The sequence below is a fragment of the Mustela lutreola genome, chromosome X (assembly GCF_030435805.1).
Source record: "Mustela lutreola isolate mMusLut2 chromosome X, mMusLut2.pri, whole genome shotgun sequence".
Lineage (NCBI taxonomy): Eukaryota > Metazoa > Chordata > Mammalia > Carnivora > Mustelidae > Mustela > Mustela lutreola.
Genome location: NC_081308.1, coordinates 11,595,252 through 11,612,557, shown reverse-complemented (window position 1 = coordinate 11,612,557; position 17,306 = coordinate 11,595,252). Strand labels below are relative to the sequence as shown.

The 17,306-nt window shown below is 53.1% G+C and overlaps 1 protein-coding gene across 1 annotated transcript in view; it reads left to right on the top strand.

Moving 5' to 3' along the window:
- The window catches only part of PIR (pirin), a 233,775-nt gene that overhangs the window by 32,960 nt on the left and 183,509 nt on the right, over positions 1 to 17,306 (top strand). Inside the window, exons 3-4 of the mRNA XM_059158401.1 lie at positions 2,925 to 3,008; positions 7,091 to 7,297. Coding sequence (XP_059014384.1) covers positions 2,925 to 3,008; positions 7,091 to 7,297 — 291 coding nt within the window. The remainder of the gene's footprint in view (positions 1 to 2,924; positions 3,009 to 7,090; positions 7,298 to 17,306) is intronic.

Sequence of the window (17,306 nt, the reverse complement as noted above, 5' to 3'; positions counted from 1 at the left end):
CTAATGGCTCAAAGTCGTTTTTAAGTAGTAAAAGGCAGGCATTATGAACACTGTAAAGCTTCATTGACCAGATTTCTCTAATTCAGATTTTATAGTATTTAGGATGGTGTTTACTTTTGTATTACCAGAGAAAAGAGGACATACACACTGAAAAAGTAGAGAACACGTGGAGATAAGCGTCTTCTGTGTTTTAGAAACAGCGTTGACATTTCTTTCTAAAATAAAACTTGGAACACAGGCGTGCGCAAAACCTCTTGGTGTCTGCGTAAGTTTTCATCTTTAGATAAGTCATGCTCACCGCAATTTACTTTTTAAAGTTGCCTGCCATATTTTTAGATGATTAACAACTTGAAAGGCCCTAGTTTGGGATAATTGAAAGGACTTTGGGGATGGAAGGAATAAGATTTGAAAGAGACTCCTTTTGAGAACCCAAAGCTTCAGCCCAAACAGAATGAAAATTGCCTTTATTATGCAGCTATTTTAATTCAAAATGCATGCGTAACAGGAAAACGAAAGCAATTCTAGACACTGCTCCTTCTAGTTTGACTGGTTTTTGGAGATTTGGAAGCTTTTTATTTGTTCTCTTCAATTTTTAAGCTTTGTACGAGGTCCTAAGTGCTTCATTCCTATTTTGGCTTCCTAGTAATTTTAGGTCTTTTCTTCCTAGCAGCGTTTTAAAGGCAGAGCCAGCTACATTGCCGTCTCACACAGTACTGCGCCATTCTTCCGGTTCTTTGTATTTTCCCTTCTGTCTCTTTTCCCTTCCTCGCCAGCCCCAGGTCCCCTAAAGAGGGAACAGATGCCAGCATCTCTGCAGAATAAAGCATCTCACTTCTTTTCATTCACCGATTAGCGGTAGCATCTTTATAACTTTGTGAGATAAAGTTGTTTCCGTTGTAAAAAAGTAAACTACTCATTGCAGAAGGCCCAAACTCTCAGGAAAGTGGAAAGAGGTTATAATAAAATGTACCTGCAATTCCCACAATCTGGGGGTGACCAATGTCCACATTTGGGTGTGTTCATCCGGGCATTTCCATGCACACTAATGATGAGCTACAGTTTTCTTTAAATGAACCCATTTAAACCCGTCACTGTATGTGACCTCTTTAAATAAAATTGCTGTTCAGTAACCTGCTTTTTTTGATTAAATAGTATCTCATTTATCCTTGTCAGTGAATAGAGATCTACATCTCTTTTTAACAGTTGTGTAATATTCCCTTGTATGGCTGTACCATAATTAGGTGAGTAGACCCATCATCCAATTGTTCCCATCTTTTTACTACCAAAATAAACACTGCAAAGATAGAATTGTGCTGACATTTTGTGTACTTGTCTCCATAGATTTAAATCTCAGAAGCCTGTTTTTAACATTTAAGTCTTTATCCATTTGGAACACTATAGTGGGGGCTTACTCTCTTTACTCCTATGGTCAGTCAGTTGTGTTCTGATACCACTTATCAGAAAAGGCATCCTTGCCCTACTAATCTGGAATTGCTGTTGTCATATGTAAATTCCCCATGCTAATGGGTCTCTTTTCTTCCTGTGCCAGTGTTGCATGGCTGCCATTACTATAGCAAGTTCCATTTTACCATGTATCTGGGCATCCCTTAGCCCAATCAAGGTGACACACGAAAGGCACCATCCCAACCTAGAGACTCCAATTTCCGTAGCCATCTGCCTGTCACCTGCTGGGAGACCATTCTGTACAATGTCATTGTTTGGCAGGATGACATGTGGAGGGTTCTAATGTCAGCCAGCCCTGATTTCTATGGTCTTAAGTGTTCTGTATAAGTCTTTGGTTTCCGGATCTGGCATCCAATAAAGTTGGCTCCGGAAGAAGACAGTTTATTATAAGGCTACAGTATAAGAGTGCAACAGCTTGACTGTAGGCAGGTCTTTAACTGACCTTTGTTTGGGGTATGAGGAGGCAGAGTAGATGGTGGCTTATTTTCTCAGCATGAATTCGGAGCCAGTTGAGAAGATGACAGAGTAAGAGAGATGGCAGACGCAAAAAAATACCTTATTTCTGTTAAAGCTGATCTTGGAGAATGTGGCTTCTGTCTGCACGCAGCCGAGCTTCCAAATACTGTGTGTGAGGGAGACTTAGGCCGACTTTATTCAGCTCTCACTGGCTATGCCAGACCATGAAGGCCACTGCCATGGGGGCTGGCCCCGCCCAGAGGGACTTGCTTTCTGTGGGCAGGCTGATTCCCTAAAAACCCCTGGGGAGAACCAGGGGTTTGTCACTTGAAATGTGGCTAGTGCAACAGCAGAGCCGAATTTTTTTTATGTTATTTCACTTTAATTAAGCTTAAATAGCCACACGCAGCTAGTGGCTACTCTGCAGGACAACACAGGATTTGTTGTGTTGTCAACACAACACAATGTGTACGGACCCGGCCTTGGAAAAGCTGACTTTAATTCTGGGGATTCATTTGACGTTTTACCTGCGTTTATGGAGCACCTAAGTGAGTTTGTGTGTCTGGTGTTGGAAAGGCCGTTGCCTTTGGATTTCTCGAGTCAGCTTTTAGGGGAAGATGTGGAGACCTGAAATCTGTCGCCCGACACACCTGGCTGACATTGGCCTCAGTAACATGGCCCTGCTGTTTCAGAGGGGGCCACCTCTTCCACCCCGAGCTCTAGGATCCGTCATGGTACACTGAGGGGACAAGTGGGGGCTTCTGTCGCCGGGCCATGAGCACTGATATGCTCAGGGTTGCATCTACATGGAAGAAGGGGCGCTTATTTGGAATTCTCTCAGAAACATTGTGTGGGCTAACACGGCGCTCTCACTGGAGGTTCATTCCCTCAGCTTGTGCTACTTAGTCACTCCTGACACTTTCCTCAACACATATTCTGTGAAAAGTGAGCAATTCTTCATAGCTGCCAAACACGTACTTTTGCTTCTGCTTGTCTTGTCAAAGGTGTCTTACCTCCTGGAGGGTGGCAGCATGGCCCATGAGGACTTCTGTGGACATGTTGGTCAGATGAACCCAGGAGACCTGCAGGTATGGCCGACCACAAGCAATTATTGATGTTTAATAACCTCTGGGCGCGCATGCTTGCTCTTCCCCAGGTCCAGTACACTCACGCTTTCCTCCCTCTCTGCCGTCAATTTTTGATCTCTTCCTTCCTGTGGGTCCTCCCACTCAGGCTAGAAACCTACACAGGTTTGCTTGGATTCTCTCAAGATTTCCATGACCCCTTCAATCACTTTTTAGTTCCCAACTGGTCTTTCTCTTAAATTCCTCAAATGCATAGTCAAGGATGGTTGGCTTAACTTCCTCAGCTTCCAATTCATCCTTCACTCACAGATATTGGGGTTGGCCTCTCTCAGCATCCGCCAAACCTCTACAGAGGCCGACCAGGCAGTGCTCACTCATGATGTCGTCACTGCCAAATTCAGTGTACCAGAGTCCATTCTCCTCTTTTAGACCTACCTGCTGCTTTTGCCACAACTTAGTTGTTTTTTTTTTTTTAAGGTTTTATTTATTTATTTGACAGAGGGACACAGCAAGAGAGGGAATACGAGCAGGGGGTGTGGAAGAGGGAGAAGCGGGCTTCATGCCGAGCAGGGAGCCTGACACAGGGCTCGATACCAGACCCTGGGATCATGAGCTGAGCCAACAGTGAAGCCTTCTCAGCTGTCTTGCACCTTGTTTGCAGGGGGAAGTGTTGTCACTTAAGACAATGACTCAAATCTTGCCACCATCCTCGGCTTGCCTGAGATATGTTAGACTTAGAATCCCCAGAAATTCTTAGGCATTCCTTGCTGGATTCGTAAGTCTGAACTCTGTGTCAAGAAATTTCGGGGATTATTTACATAGTATGTGGAAATTTAACTGCAAATATTTGAATTGTATTTCAATGAACATGAAGTTGAAAGCATTTATATATGAATAATCGCTCTAAAGTAAGTCTTCTTTTTGCCTCATCTTTAAAATTGAGAGAATGAGGGCGGGTGGGTGGCGCAGTCATGAAGCTCCTGTCTTTGCTCAGGTCATGGTCGCAGGGTCCTGGGATCGGGCAAATCTGTCTCCTTGCTCAGCTGGGAGTCTTCTCGCTCGTCCTCCTCACCCCATTATGAACGCTCTCTCTCTCGCTCAAATAAATAAATAAAACCTTAAAAAAATAAAATAAGAGAACGGGGATTTAAAGATGTCAAGGAACGCTGTGCGGGGCCTCAGAGGTGGTCAATAGCAAGGTCGAAAAGAGAAATCTCTCCCCTTCCAAATCCGATGGGTGGGCTGACATAGTAAGAACGTTCCTGCCCAATTAGGTTATACCTAGAAAAGGATAAGCAAGGTATGAAAAGTAGATTGAAAACATGGACAGATAAATTGGGAACAAAAGAGGAAAATGAATAGGATGCCAAGTCCTTGAGGACCCCAACAGCTGCCCTCAGAAGGAAGCACGGTGGAGGGAATGCTGAGATCTCCATGTGTTGTTGGAGCAGGACATAGATCAGTGAGTATCTCCTGTCATCCGTGGATGGCATGTATTTTAGGCTGCGTGGATCCTGTGGTCCCAGATGTGGCCAGCACTGCGTCCTGCATTCAAAGCGCAAGCCGACAGACAGCGTGTCACTGAATGGGCATGTCTGTGGGTCAGTAGATGTTATGTACAGAATCAAGCAGTGGGCTAGATTTGGCCCCTGGGCTGTCGTTTGCAGAACCTTGTACTAGAAGGTGTCATCGGTCTGGTCAAATAGAAGATGGAAGTCTATTCGGATTTAGTGCCAGAAAACTCTCCGCTCTGTACTGGCCTTGCAGATCTGAGAACAGATATTGCCTGTTCCGGTCTCAGAGTCTTTTCACCTGCTGTTCCCTCTGGATGGACTCCCATTCCTTTCGCCCTTCCCCGGGTCACTTCGTATTCCCTCTCTAGGTCCGAGCCTGAAGGTTCTCGGCCCTCGGGTCAGCTGGCTGGAAGAGGCGGGCCATTTCATGGGCTCTCACAGATGCCCGTGGTGCCCCCTCACTCACAAGTACAATCGGATGCCAATAGATTATGTGTCTAATTCTCTAAGGATTTCCCTCCGCTAGAGGGCCTTGAGGAAGAAGCTCTTGGTGGCCTGCACCTTGGCCCTGTGCCCCACGCCCGGGTCCAGGTGGCAGCAGTCCCCGCGTGCACGCGGCTGCCATCTCCCGCGCCGCTGCTCTGCCAGTGGCTCTCCCAGCAGCCGGGTGTGCTGGGTACTGGACACCCCCAGAGGAATTCTTGTCAAAGAGGGATGGGAGTTGGTGGTAAAGCCCTTAGCTTCCCCTCTCCTCCGTGCACCCACCTGCAGATTCCCCCCCACCCCGCGAGCCCCGAGGGACCCACAAAATGCACCTGCTGCTTCCCAATCCCTTTCAGAATTCTCCCTTTCTGTGCTGGCTGTTGCCTTCTTCGCTTGCACTTTCTGCGGCACTTCCGAGATAAATACTTGGCCTTCACTCCTATTCTCGGGATTTCTGTGGCAGAAGCCAAGCTAGGACAGGCGGGAAAGCTGCCTGCTACATTCCATCCCATTATCCCTAGATCCCGGGCTTGGTGTCTGCGGCCGGACCCTGGGCCCCGGTAGCTCTCCATAAAGAAACAAACACATGCTTGAAGACTCTGCACAAGGGCAAGGGCAATTACCGCTTCTCCAGGTAGTGAGGGCTCCATGAGTGGAAGGGAGCAAGCTGAGACGAGTCACCTGTGCACAGTGACTGAAGGCCAGAGAACATACGTCTGTATGTATGGACGGATGCCCATGGCCTTCGTGTGCTGAGAATAAGGGCTTCCATGGGCTCTCAGAGACATCAATCCTAGACTCCGCCTCCTGCAGTTCTAGGTTCCGCCCCCTGCTGGTAAGCTCTGCCCACTTTTTTGCCAGAGCCCGCCCTCCCAGGACTGTGTTCCCCTCCCGGGGCGTGGCCCACAGTTAATGGCAAGCCCCTGTGGGGATCCAAAAGCTCCCCTACCTCCACTACCTGAGCTACCTCAGCTACCTTAGCTACCTCCGCTGGACTTAGGGCACAGGTGGCACTGCTTGTTCCCATTGCCTTTCAGCTTTCTCCCTTTCTGAGCTTGTTTTTGCCTTCGTGGCTTGCACTTTCTGCGTCACTTCCCCGATAAATAGTTGGCTTTCACTCCTAGTCTCGGGATTTCCGTGGCAGAAGCAAGCTAGGACAGGCGGGAAGGCTGCCTGTCACGTTCCATCGCTTCATCCCTGGATCCCGGTCTTAGTGTCTGGGGGCGGTCCCCGGGCCCCTGGTACCTCTCCATAAAGAAACAAACACATGCTTGAAGACTCTGCACAAGGGCAAGGGCAATTACCGCTTCTCCAGGTAGTGAGGGCTCCATGAGCAGAAGGGGGCAAGCTGAGAATCGTGACCTGTGCACAGTTATTGGGCGCCAGAGAGCATTTGTGTGTATCTATGGACAGATGCCCTTGGCCTCCAAGTGCTGTGAATATGGGCTACCCCCGGCTCTCAGAGGCAATTATCCTAGACTCTCCCTCCTGCAGTCCTAGGCTCCGCCCTGTACCGCTAGGCTCCGCCTCCTTCTGCCAGAGCCTCCTCTCCCAGGAGTGTGCTCCCTCCTGGGGCGTGGCCCACAGTTAATGGCTAGCCACTGGGAGGTTAGAAATGCTCCCCTACCTCAGCTACCTGGGCTACCTGGGCTACCTCGGCTGCATTTGGGGCATCTCTGAAGGTTCGTCCCGCGCTGGAGCTCTGTGTCCGAACTGCACTGCTGCTTGGCTTCTCCCCAAGCCCAGTCATGTGCTTCCTCCCTAAGGTGTCCCTCCCGAGAGTGCTCCCGGTCTGGAGCTCAGTCTAAGATTCAGGGACGCCAAAGAGAGGACTAGGGTTCTTCCATCAGTGTGAGAGTCGGGTCTGATGCTTTCAGTTCAAGTGAGGAAGCGTGCGCAGCTTTTAGGGTCCTGGAAATGGTTTCAGCTATTGTCGTTGTCGCCTTAGATGCTCCCCACGAGGCTGGGGGGGGTCCCTGAGAGCAGCCCTTGTGAGGTGCCCCGCTTAGTCCCCGTGACATCATTGCCCCAGGCGCAGAATGTTAGAGGCTGGGTTCCATTGCTTTCTTGTTGGTCTGCTGTGTGCAGTGGATGACCTTGGGCCTTGGCATTCTGCAGGCCGAGAACCCTTGCGCCGAAGAGCAGGCCCAGGGCCTCCAGCTGTGGGTAAATTTGCAAAGCTCAGAGAAGGTGATGGAGCCTCAGTCCCAGGAGCTGAAGAGTAAAGAAATCCCCAAACCCAGGCAGGATGGTGTGACAGTTGCCGTCATATCTGGAGAAGCACTAGGAGTAAAAGTGAGCCATGCGGTTTCGTGTTTGGGAAAGCCGCCTTGTGCGGTCACGTGAGGCTGGCCCCAGTGGGATCCCCGGGCCTGCAGGGGATCCCAGCTCATATCCCGCAGGTGGCCTTGCTTGTCAGAAGTGATGGAACCCAAGGGAACCCAGAATTCCTCTTTTTTTTTTTTTTTGGTAACATGCAAACCCCATAGAGTTAGGGAAATTTCTAGAAAGCAAGCACATATAAAAATTGTGGTCAAAAAGCAGGCCTTTGAGAGAGCAGCACGCAAACCAACTCTAGTCCCTGATGATTTATTTAAATCATTTATGCCCAGCTGAGGAAGGAAAACACACTACTACCTCATATAAAGGTTTTTTTTTAATGGAACATTTATTTAACCCACACATGCCATACCCTGTACATTCTTCTCAACTCCCACTTTATAATATTTAGGATTTGGGTCCCACCAAGGAAGGACAATGGAGTCTACAGTTCATGGACACATTTGTGGTAGGAAAAGGGGGTGGCTCCAGTCCCGTGTTCGAGAGCTGTCCAGGAGAACTGCGGGCAGGTTGGCCGATGGTTCGAGGTAAGGGCGAGCTGGCTGGTGAGCCGGGTCATGTGGTCTCTTAGGTGGCGTTTCCCAGAGGCAGACCCTTTGAGCTGGGAATTCCTCTGTGGGTGATTGTAAAGGAAGCGCCCCTACAGAACAGAAAAGGAAGGGGGGAAGGAAGCCAGCCAGGGTGACCCCTCGGGCGAAGTCCCGAACAGCACAGGGACTCAGGGACTCGGAAAGGTTCAGTGCGCCTTCAGGTAATCCTGATCCATTCGGGGCAAGGGAGCTGGGCTCTCATGTTCTTACTCGAAGTCTTACCTAATGGCCTTTGAGTTTGGGCTGGGGGCACAGAAATGGTTAAAAGAGTTACTCCGTGAGGCTGGGGGTGAGGCACTGGGTGGCTGAGTCGTTAAGCGCCTTTGCTGGGGTCATGATCCCGTGATCCTGGGATCCAGCCCCGTGGGCCCCTGGTAGCTCTCCATAAAGAAACAAATGTTGAAGACTCTGCACAAGAGCAAGGGCAATACCCGCTTCTCCAGGTAGTGAGGACTCCATGAGCGGAAGGGAGCAAGCTGAGACGAGACACCTGTGCACAGTGACTGAAGGCCAGAGAACATCCGTGTGTATCTATGGACGGATGCCCATGGCCTCCAGGTGCTGTGAATATGGGCTACCCCGGGCTCTCAGTGGCATCAATCCTAGACTCCACCTCTTGCTATTGTAGGCACCGCCCCTGCTGATATGCTCCAACCCCTCCTGACAGAGCAGCCTCTCCCAGGACTGTGCTCCCCTCATGGGGCGTGGCCCACAGTTAATGGCTAGCCCCTATGGGGATCAAAAAGCTCCCCTACCTAGCTACCTGGGGTACCTCGGCTACCTCAGCTACCTCGGCTGGACTTGGGGCACATGTGGCACTGCTTGTTCCCACCCCCTTTCAGTTTTCTCCCTTTCTGAGCTGGCTTTTGACTTTGTCGCTTGTGCTTTCTGCAGCACTTACCCGATAAATATTTGGCCTTCACTCCTAGTCTCGGGATTTCCGTGGCAGAAGCCACGCTAGGGCAGGCAGGAAAGCTGCCTGCACGTCCCATCGCTCCATCCCTGGATCCCGGCCTTGGTGTCTGCGGCCCGGCCCTGGGACCCTGGTAGCTCTCCATAAAGAAACAAACACATGCTTGAAGACTCTGCACAAGAGCAAGGGCAATTCCCGCTTCTCCACGTAGTGAGGGCTCCATGAGTGGAAGGGAGCAAGCTGAGACGAGTCACCTGTGCACAGTGACTGAAGGCCAGAGAACATCCGTGTGTATCCATGGACGGATGCCCATGGCCTTCAGGTGCTGTGAATAAGGACTTCCATGGGCTCTCAGTGGCATCTATCCTAGACTCCAACTCTTGCTGTTCTAGGCTCCGCCCCTGCCGATAAGCTCCGCCCCTTCCTGCCAAAGCTCGCCCTCTCAGGACTGTGCTCCCCCCCCTGGGGCGTGGCCCACAGTTAAGGGCTAGCACTTGTGGTGACCCAAAAGCTCCCCTAACTCCGCTACCTCGGCTGGACTTGGGGCAAGGTGGCACCTGCTTGTTCCCACCCCCTTTCAGAACTTGCTTTCTGAGCTTGCTTTTGCCTTTGTCGCTTGTGCTTTCTGTGGCAACTCCTCGGTAAATATTTGGCCTTCACTCCTAGTCCCGGGATTTCCGTGGCAGAAGCCAAGCTAGGACAGGCGGGAAAGCTGCCTGCCATGTTTCATCGCTTAATCCCTGGATCCTGGGCTTAGTGTCTAGGGCCGGTCCCTGGGCTCCTGGTAGCTCTCCTTAAAGAAACAAACAAATGCTTGAAGACTGCACAGCGGCAAGGGCAATTCCCGCTTCTCCAGGTAGTGAGGGCTCCATGAGTGGAAGGGAGCAAACTGAGACGAGTCACCTGTGCACAGTGACTTGAGGCCATTGAGCATCCGTGTGTATCTATGGACGGATGCTCATGGCCTCCAGGTGCTGTGAATATGGAGTACCACAGGCTCTCAGTGGCAACAATCCTAGACTCCGCCTTCTGCCTTCCTATGCTCTGCCCCTGCGGATAAGCTCCGCCCCCTCCTGCCAGAGTCTCCTCTCCCAGGACTGTGCTCACCCCCGGGGCGTGTCCCACAGTTGATGGCTAGGCCCTCTGGGGATCAAAAAGCTCCCCTACCTCCCCTACCTGGGCTACCTTGGCTACCCTGGCTACCTCGGCTAGACTTGGGGTACATGTGGCACCTGCTTGTTCCCACCGCCTTTCAGCTTTCTCCCTTTCTGAGCTTGCTTTTGCCTTCATCGCTTGCGCTTTCTGCGGCACTTCGCGGATAAATACTTGGCCTTCACTCCTAGTCCCAGGATTTCCGTGGCAGAAGCCAAGCTAGGACAGGCGGGAAAGCAGCCTGCCATGTTTCATCGCTTAATCCCTGGATCCTGGGCTTAGTGTCTAGGGCCGGTCCCTGGGCTCCTGGTAGCTCTCCTTAAAGAAACAAACAAATGCTTGAAGACTGCACAGCGGCAAGGGCAATTCCCGCTTCTCCAGGTAGTGAGGGCTCCATGAGTGGAAGGGAGCAAACTGAGACGAGTCACCTGTGCACAGTGACTTGATGCCATTGAGCATCCGTGTGTATCTATGGACGGATGCTCATGGCCTCCAGGTGCTGTGAATATGGAGTACCACAGGCTCTCAGTGGCAACAATCCTAGACTCCGCCTTCTGCCTTCCTATGCTCTGCCCCTGCGGATAAGCTCCGCCCCCTCCTGCCAGAGTCTCCTCTCCCAGGACTGTGCTCACCCCCGGGGCGTGTCCCACAGTTGATGGCTAGGCCCTCTGGGGATCAAAAAGCTCCCCTACCTCCCCTACCTGGGCTACCTTGGCTACCCTGGCTACCTCGGCTAGACTTGGGGTACAGGTGGCACCTGCTTGTTCCCACCGCCTTTCAGCTTTCTCCCTTTCTGAGCTTGCTTTTGCCTTCATCGCTTGCGCTTTCTGCGGCACTTCGCGGATAAATACTTGGCCTTCACTCCTAGTCCCGGGATTTCCTTGGCAGAAGCCAAGCTAGGACAGGCGGGAAAGCTGCCTGCCATGTTTCATCGCTTAATCCCTGGATCCTGGGCTTAGTGTCTAGGGCCGGTCCCTGGGCTCCTGGTAGCTCTCCTTAAAGAAACAAACAAATGCTTGAAGACTGCACAGCGGCAAGGGCAATTCCCGCTTCTCCAGGTAGTGAGGGCTCCATGAGTGGAAGGGAGCAAACTGAGACGAGTCACCTGTGCACAGTGACTTGATGCCATTGAGCATCCGTGTGTATCTATGGACGGATGCTCATGGCCTCCAGGTGCTGTGAATATGGAGTACCACAGGCTCTCAGTGGCAACAATCCTAGACTCCGCCTTCTGCCTTCCTATGCTCTGCCCCTGCGGATAAGCTCCGCCCCCTCCTGCCAGAGTCTCCTCTCCCAGGACTGTGCTCACCCCCGGGGCGTGTCCCACAGTTGATGGCTAGGCCCTCTGGGGATCAAAAAGCTCCCCTACCTCCCCTACCTGGTCTACCTTGGCTACCCTGGCTACCTCGGCTAGACTTGGGGTACAGGTGGCACCTGCTTGTTCCCACCGCCTTTCAGCTTTCTCCCTTTCTGAGCTTGCTTTTGCCTTCGTCGCTTGCGCTTTCTGCGGCACTTCGCGGATAAATACTTGGCCTTCACTCCTAGTCCCGGGATTTCCTTGGCAGAAGCCAAGCTAGGACAGGCGGGAAAGCTGCCTGCCATGTTTCATCGCTTAATCCCTGGATCCTGGGCTAGGTGTCTAGGGCCGGTCCCTGGGCTCCTGGTAGCTCTCCTTAAAGAAACAAACAAATGCTTGAAGACTGCACAGCGGCAAGGGCAATTCCCGCTTCTCCAGGTAGTGAGGGCTCCATGAGTGGAAGGGAGCAAACTGAGACGAGTCACCTGTGCACAGTGACTTGAGGCCATTGAGCATCCGTGTGTATCTATGGACGGATGCTCATGGCCTCCAGGTGCTGTGAATATGGAGTACCACAGGCTCTCAGTGGCAACAATCCTAGACTCCGCCTTCTGCCTTCCTATGCTCTGCCCCTGCGGATAAGCTCCGCCCCCTCCTGCCAGAGTCTCCTCTCCCAGGACTGTGCTCACCCCCGGGGCGTGTCCCACAGTTGATGGCTAGGTCCTCTGGGGATCAAAAAGCTCCCCTACCTCCCCTACCTGGGCTACCTTGGCTACCCTGGCTACCTCGGCTAGACTTGGGGTACAGGTGGCACCTGCTTGTTCCCACCGCCTTTCAGCTTTCTCCCTTTCTGAGCTTGCTTTTGCCTTCATCGCTTGCGCTTTCTGCGGCACTTCGCGGATAAATACTTGGCCTTCACTCCTAGTCCCGGGATTTCCGTGGCAGAAGCCAAGCTAGGACAGGCGGGAAAGCTGCCTGCCATGTTTCATCGCTTAATCCCTGGATCCTGGGCTTAGTGTCTAGGGCCGGTCCCTGGGCTCCTGGTAGCTCTCCTTAAAGAAACAAACAAATGCTTGAAGACTGCACAGCGGCAAGGGCAATTCCCGCTTCTCCAGGTAGTGAGGGCTCCATGAGTGGAAGGGAGCAAACTGAGACGAGTCACCTGTGCACAGTGACTTGATGCCATTGAGCATCCGTGTGTATCTATGGACGGATGCTCATGGCCTCCAGGTGCTGTGAATATGGAGTACCACAGGCTCTCAGTGGCAACAATCCTAGACTCCGCCTTCTGCCTTCCTATGCTCTGCCCCTGCGGATAAGCTCCGCCCCCTCCTGCCAGAGTCTCCTCTCCCAGGACTGTGCTCACCCCCGGGGCGTGTCCCACAGTTGATGGCTAGGTCCTCTGGGGATCAAAAAGCTCCCCTACCTCCCCTACCTGGTCTACCTTGGCTACCCTGGCTACCTCGGCTAGACTTGGGGTACAGGTGGCACCTGCTTGTTCCCACCGCCTTTCAGCTTTCTCCCTTTCTGAGCTTGCTTTTGCCTTCGTCGCTTGCGCTTTCTGCGGCACTTCGCGGATAAATACTTGGCCTTCACTCCTAGTCCCGGGATTTCCGTGGCAGAAGCCAAGCTAGGACAGGCGGGAAAGCTGCCTGCCATGTTTCATCGCTTAATCCCTGGATCCTGGGCTTAGTGTCTAGGGCCGGTCCCTGGGCTCCTGGTAGCTCTCCTTAAAGAAACAAACAAATGCTTGAAGACTGCACAGCGGCAAGGGCAATTCCCGCTTCTCCAGGTAGTGAGGGCTCCATGAGTGGAAGGGAGCAAACTGAGACGAGTCACCTGTGCACAGTGACTTGATGCCATTGAGCATCCGTGTGTATCTATGGACGGATGCTCATGGCCTCCAGGTGCTGTGAATATGGAGTACCACAGGCTCTCAGTGGCAACAATCCTAGACTCCGCCTTCTGCCTTCCTATGCTCTGCCCCTGCGGATAAGCTCCGCCCCCTCCTGCCAGAGTCTCCTCTCCCAGGACTGTGCTCACCCCCGGGGCGTGTCCCACAGTTGATGGCTAGGCCCTCTGGGGATCAAAAAGCTCCCCTACCTCCCCTACCTGGGCTACCTTGGCTACCCTGGCTACCTCGGCTAGACTTGGGGTACAGGTGGCACCTGCTTGTTCCCACCGCCTTTCAGCTTTCTCCCTTTCTGAGCTTGCTTTTGCCTTCATCGCTTGCGCTTTCTGCGGCACTTCGCGGATAAATACTTGGCCTTCACTCCTAGTCCCGGGATTTCCGTGGCAGAAGCCAAGCTAGGACAGGCGGGAAGCTGCCTGCCATGTTTCATCGCTTAATCCCTGGATCCTGGGCTTAGTGTCTAGGGCCGGTCCCTGGGCTCCTGGTAGCTCTCCTTAAAGAAACAAACAAATGCTTGAAGACTGCACAGCGGCAAGGGCAATTCCCGCTTCTCCAGGTAGTGAGGGCTCCATGAGTGGAAGGGAGCAAACTGAGACGAGTCACCTGTGCACAGTGACTTGAGGCCATTGAGCATCCGTGTGTATCTATGGACGGATGCTCATGGCCTCCCGGTGCTGTGAATATGGAGTACCACAGGCTCTCAGTGGCAACAATCCTAGACTCCGCCTTCTGCCTTCCTATGCTCTGCCCCTGCGGATAAGCTCCGCCCCCTCCTGCCAGAGTCTCCTCTCCCAGGACTGTGCTCACCCCCGGGGCGTGTCCCACAGTTGATGGCTAGGCCCTCTGGGGATCAAAAAGCTCCCCTACCTCCCCTACCTGGGCTACCTTGGCTACCCTGGCTACCTCGGCTAGACTTGGGGTACAGGTGGCACCTGCTTGTTCCCACCGCCTTTCAGCTTTCTCCCTTTCTGAGCTTGCTTTTGCCTTCATCGCTTGCGCTTTCTGCGGCACTTCGCGGATAAATACTTGGCCTTCACTCCTAGTCCCGGGATTTCCGTGGCAGAAGCCAAGCTAGGACAGGCGGGAAGCTGCCTGCCATGTTTCATCGCTTAATCCCTGGATCCTGGGCTTAGTGTCTAGGGCCGGTCCCTGGGCTCCTGGTAGCTCTCCTTAAAGAAACAAACAAATGCTTGAAGACTGCACAGCGGCAAGGGCAATTCCCGCTTCTCCAGGTAGTGAGGGCTCCATGAGTGGAAGGGAGCAAACTGAGACGAGTCACCTGTGCACAGTGACTTGATGCCATTGAGCATCCGTGTGTATCTATGGACGGATGTCATGGCCTCCAGGTGCTGTGAATATGGAGTACCACAGGCTCTCAGTGGCAACAATCCTAGACTCCGCCTTCTGCCTTCCTATGCTCTGCCCCTGCGGATAAGCTCCGCCCCCTCCTGCCAGAGTCTCCTCTCCCAGGACTGTGCTCACCCCCGGGGCGTGTCCCACAGTTGATGGCTAGGTCCTCTGGGGATCAAAAAGCTCCCCTACCTCCCCTACCTGGGCTACCTTGGCTACCCTGGCTACCTCGGCTAGACTTGGGGTACAGGTGGCACCTGCTTGTTCACACCGCCTTTCAGCTTTCTCCCTTTCTGAGCTTGCTTTTGCCTTCATCGCTTGCGCTTTCTGCGGCACTTCGCGGATAAATACTTGGCCTTCACTCCTAGTCCCGGGATTTCCTTGGCAGAAGCCAAGCTAGGACAGGCGGGAAAGCTGCCTGCCATGTTTCATCGCTTAATCCCTGGATCCTGGGCTTAGTGTCTAGGGCCGGTCCCTGGGCTCCTGGTAGCTCTCCTTAAAGAAACAAACAAATGCTTGAAGACTGCACAGCGGCAAGGGCAATTCCCGCTTCTCCAGGTAGTGAGGGCTCCATGAGTGGAAGGGAGCAAACTGAGACGAGTCACCTGTGCACAGTGACTTGATGCCATTGAGCATCCGTGTGTATCTATGGACAGATGTCATGGCCTCCAGGTGCTGTGAATATGGAGTACCACAGGCTCTCAGTGGCAACAATCCTAGACTCCGCCTTCTGCCTTCCTATGCTCTGCCCCTGCGGATAAGCTCCGCCCCCTCCTGCCAGAGTCTCCTCTCCCAGGACTGTGCTCACCCCCGGGGCGTGTCCCACAGTTGATGGCTAGGTCCTCTGGGGATCAAAAAGCTCCCCTACCTCCCCTACCTGGGCTACCTTGGCTACCCTGGCTACCTCGGCTAGACTTGGGGTACAGGTGGCACCTGCTTGTTCCCACCGCCTTTCAGCTTTCTCCCTTTCTGAGCTTGCTTTTGCCTTCATCGCTTGCGCTTTCTGCGGCACTTCGCGGATAAATACTTGGCCTTCACTCCTAGTCCCGGGATTTCCTTGGCAGAAGCCAAGCTAGGACAGGCGGGAAAGCTGCCTGCCATGTTTCATCGCTTAATCCCTGGATCCTGGGCTTAGTGTCTAGGGCCGGTCCCTGGGCTCCTGGTAGCTCTCCTTAAAGAAACAAACAAATGCTTGAAGACTGCACAGCGGCAAGGGCAATTCCCGCTTCTCCAGGTAGTGAGGGCTCCATGAGTGGAAGGGAGCAAACAGACGAGTCACCTGTGCACAGTGACTTGATGCCATTGAGCATCCGTGTGTATCTATGGACGGATGCTCATGGCCTCCAGGTGCTGTGAATATGGAGTACCACAGGCTCTCAGAGGCAACAATCCTAGACTCCGCCTTCTGCCTTCCTATGCTCTGCCCCTGCGGATAAGCTCCGCCCCCTCCTGCCAGAGTCTCCTCTCCCAGGACTGTGCTCACCCCCGGGGCGTGTCCCACAGTTGATGGCTAGGTCCTCTGGGGATCAAAAAGCTCCCCTACCTCCCCTACCTGGGCTACCTTGGCTACCCTGGCTACCTCGGCTAGACTTGGGGTACAGGTGGCACCTGCTTGTTCCCACCGCCTTTCAGCTTTCTCCCTTTCTGAGCTTGCTTTTGCCTTCGTCGCTTGCGCTTTCTGCGGCACTTCGCGGATAAATACTTGGCCTTCACTCCTAGTCCCGGGATTTCCTTGGCAGAAGCCAAGCTAGGACAGGCGGGAAAGCTGCCTGCCATGTTTCATCGCTTAATCCCTGGATCCTGGGATTAGTGTCTAGGGCCGGTCCCTGGGCTCCTGGTAGCTCTCCTTAAAGAAACAAACAAATGCTTGAAGACTGCACAGCGGCAAGGGCAATTCCCGCTTCTCCAGGTAGTGAGGGCTCCATGAGTGGAAGGGAGCAAACTGAGACGAGTCACCTGTGCACAGTGACTTGAGGCCATTGAGCATCCGTGTGTATCTATGGACGGATGCTCATGGCCTCCAGGTGCTGTGAATATGGAGTACCACAGGCTCTCAGTGGCAACAATCCTAGACTCCGCCTTCTGCCTTCCTATGCTCTGCCCCTGCGGATAAGCTCCGCCCCCTCCTGCCAGAGTCTCCTCTCCCAGGACTGTGCTCACCCCCGGGGCGTGTCCCACAGTTGATGGCTAGGTCCTCTGGGGATCAAAAAGCTCCCCTACCTCCCCTACCTGGGCTACCTTGGCTACCCTGGCTACCTCGGCTAGACTTGGGGTACAGGTGGCACCTGCTTGTTCCCACCGCCTTTCAGCTTTCTCCCTTTCTGAGCTTGCTTTTGCCTTCATCGCTTGCGCTTTCTGCGGCACTTCGCGGATAAATACTTGGCCTTCACTCCTAGTCCCGGGATTTCCGTGGCAGAAGCCAAGCTAGGACAGGCGGGAAAGCTGCCTGCCATGTTTCATCGCTTAATCCCTGGATCCTGGGCTTAGTGTCTAGGGCCGGTCCCTGGGCTCCTGGTAGCTCTCCTTAAAGAAACAAACAAATGCTTGAAGACTGCACAGCGGCAAGGGCAATTCCCGCTTCTCCAGGTAGTGAGGGCTCCATGAGTGGAAGGGAGCAAACTGAGACGAGTCACCTGTGCACAGTGACTTGATGCCATTGAGCATCCGTGTGTATCTATGGACGGATGCTCATGGCCTCCAGGTGCTGTGAATATGGAGTACCACAGGCTCTCAGTGGCAACAATCCTAGA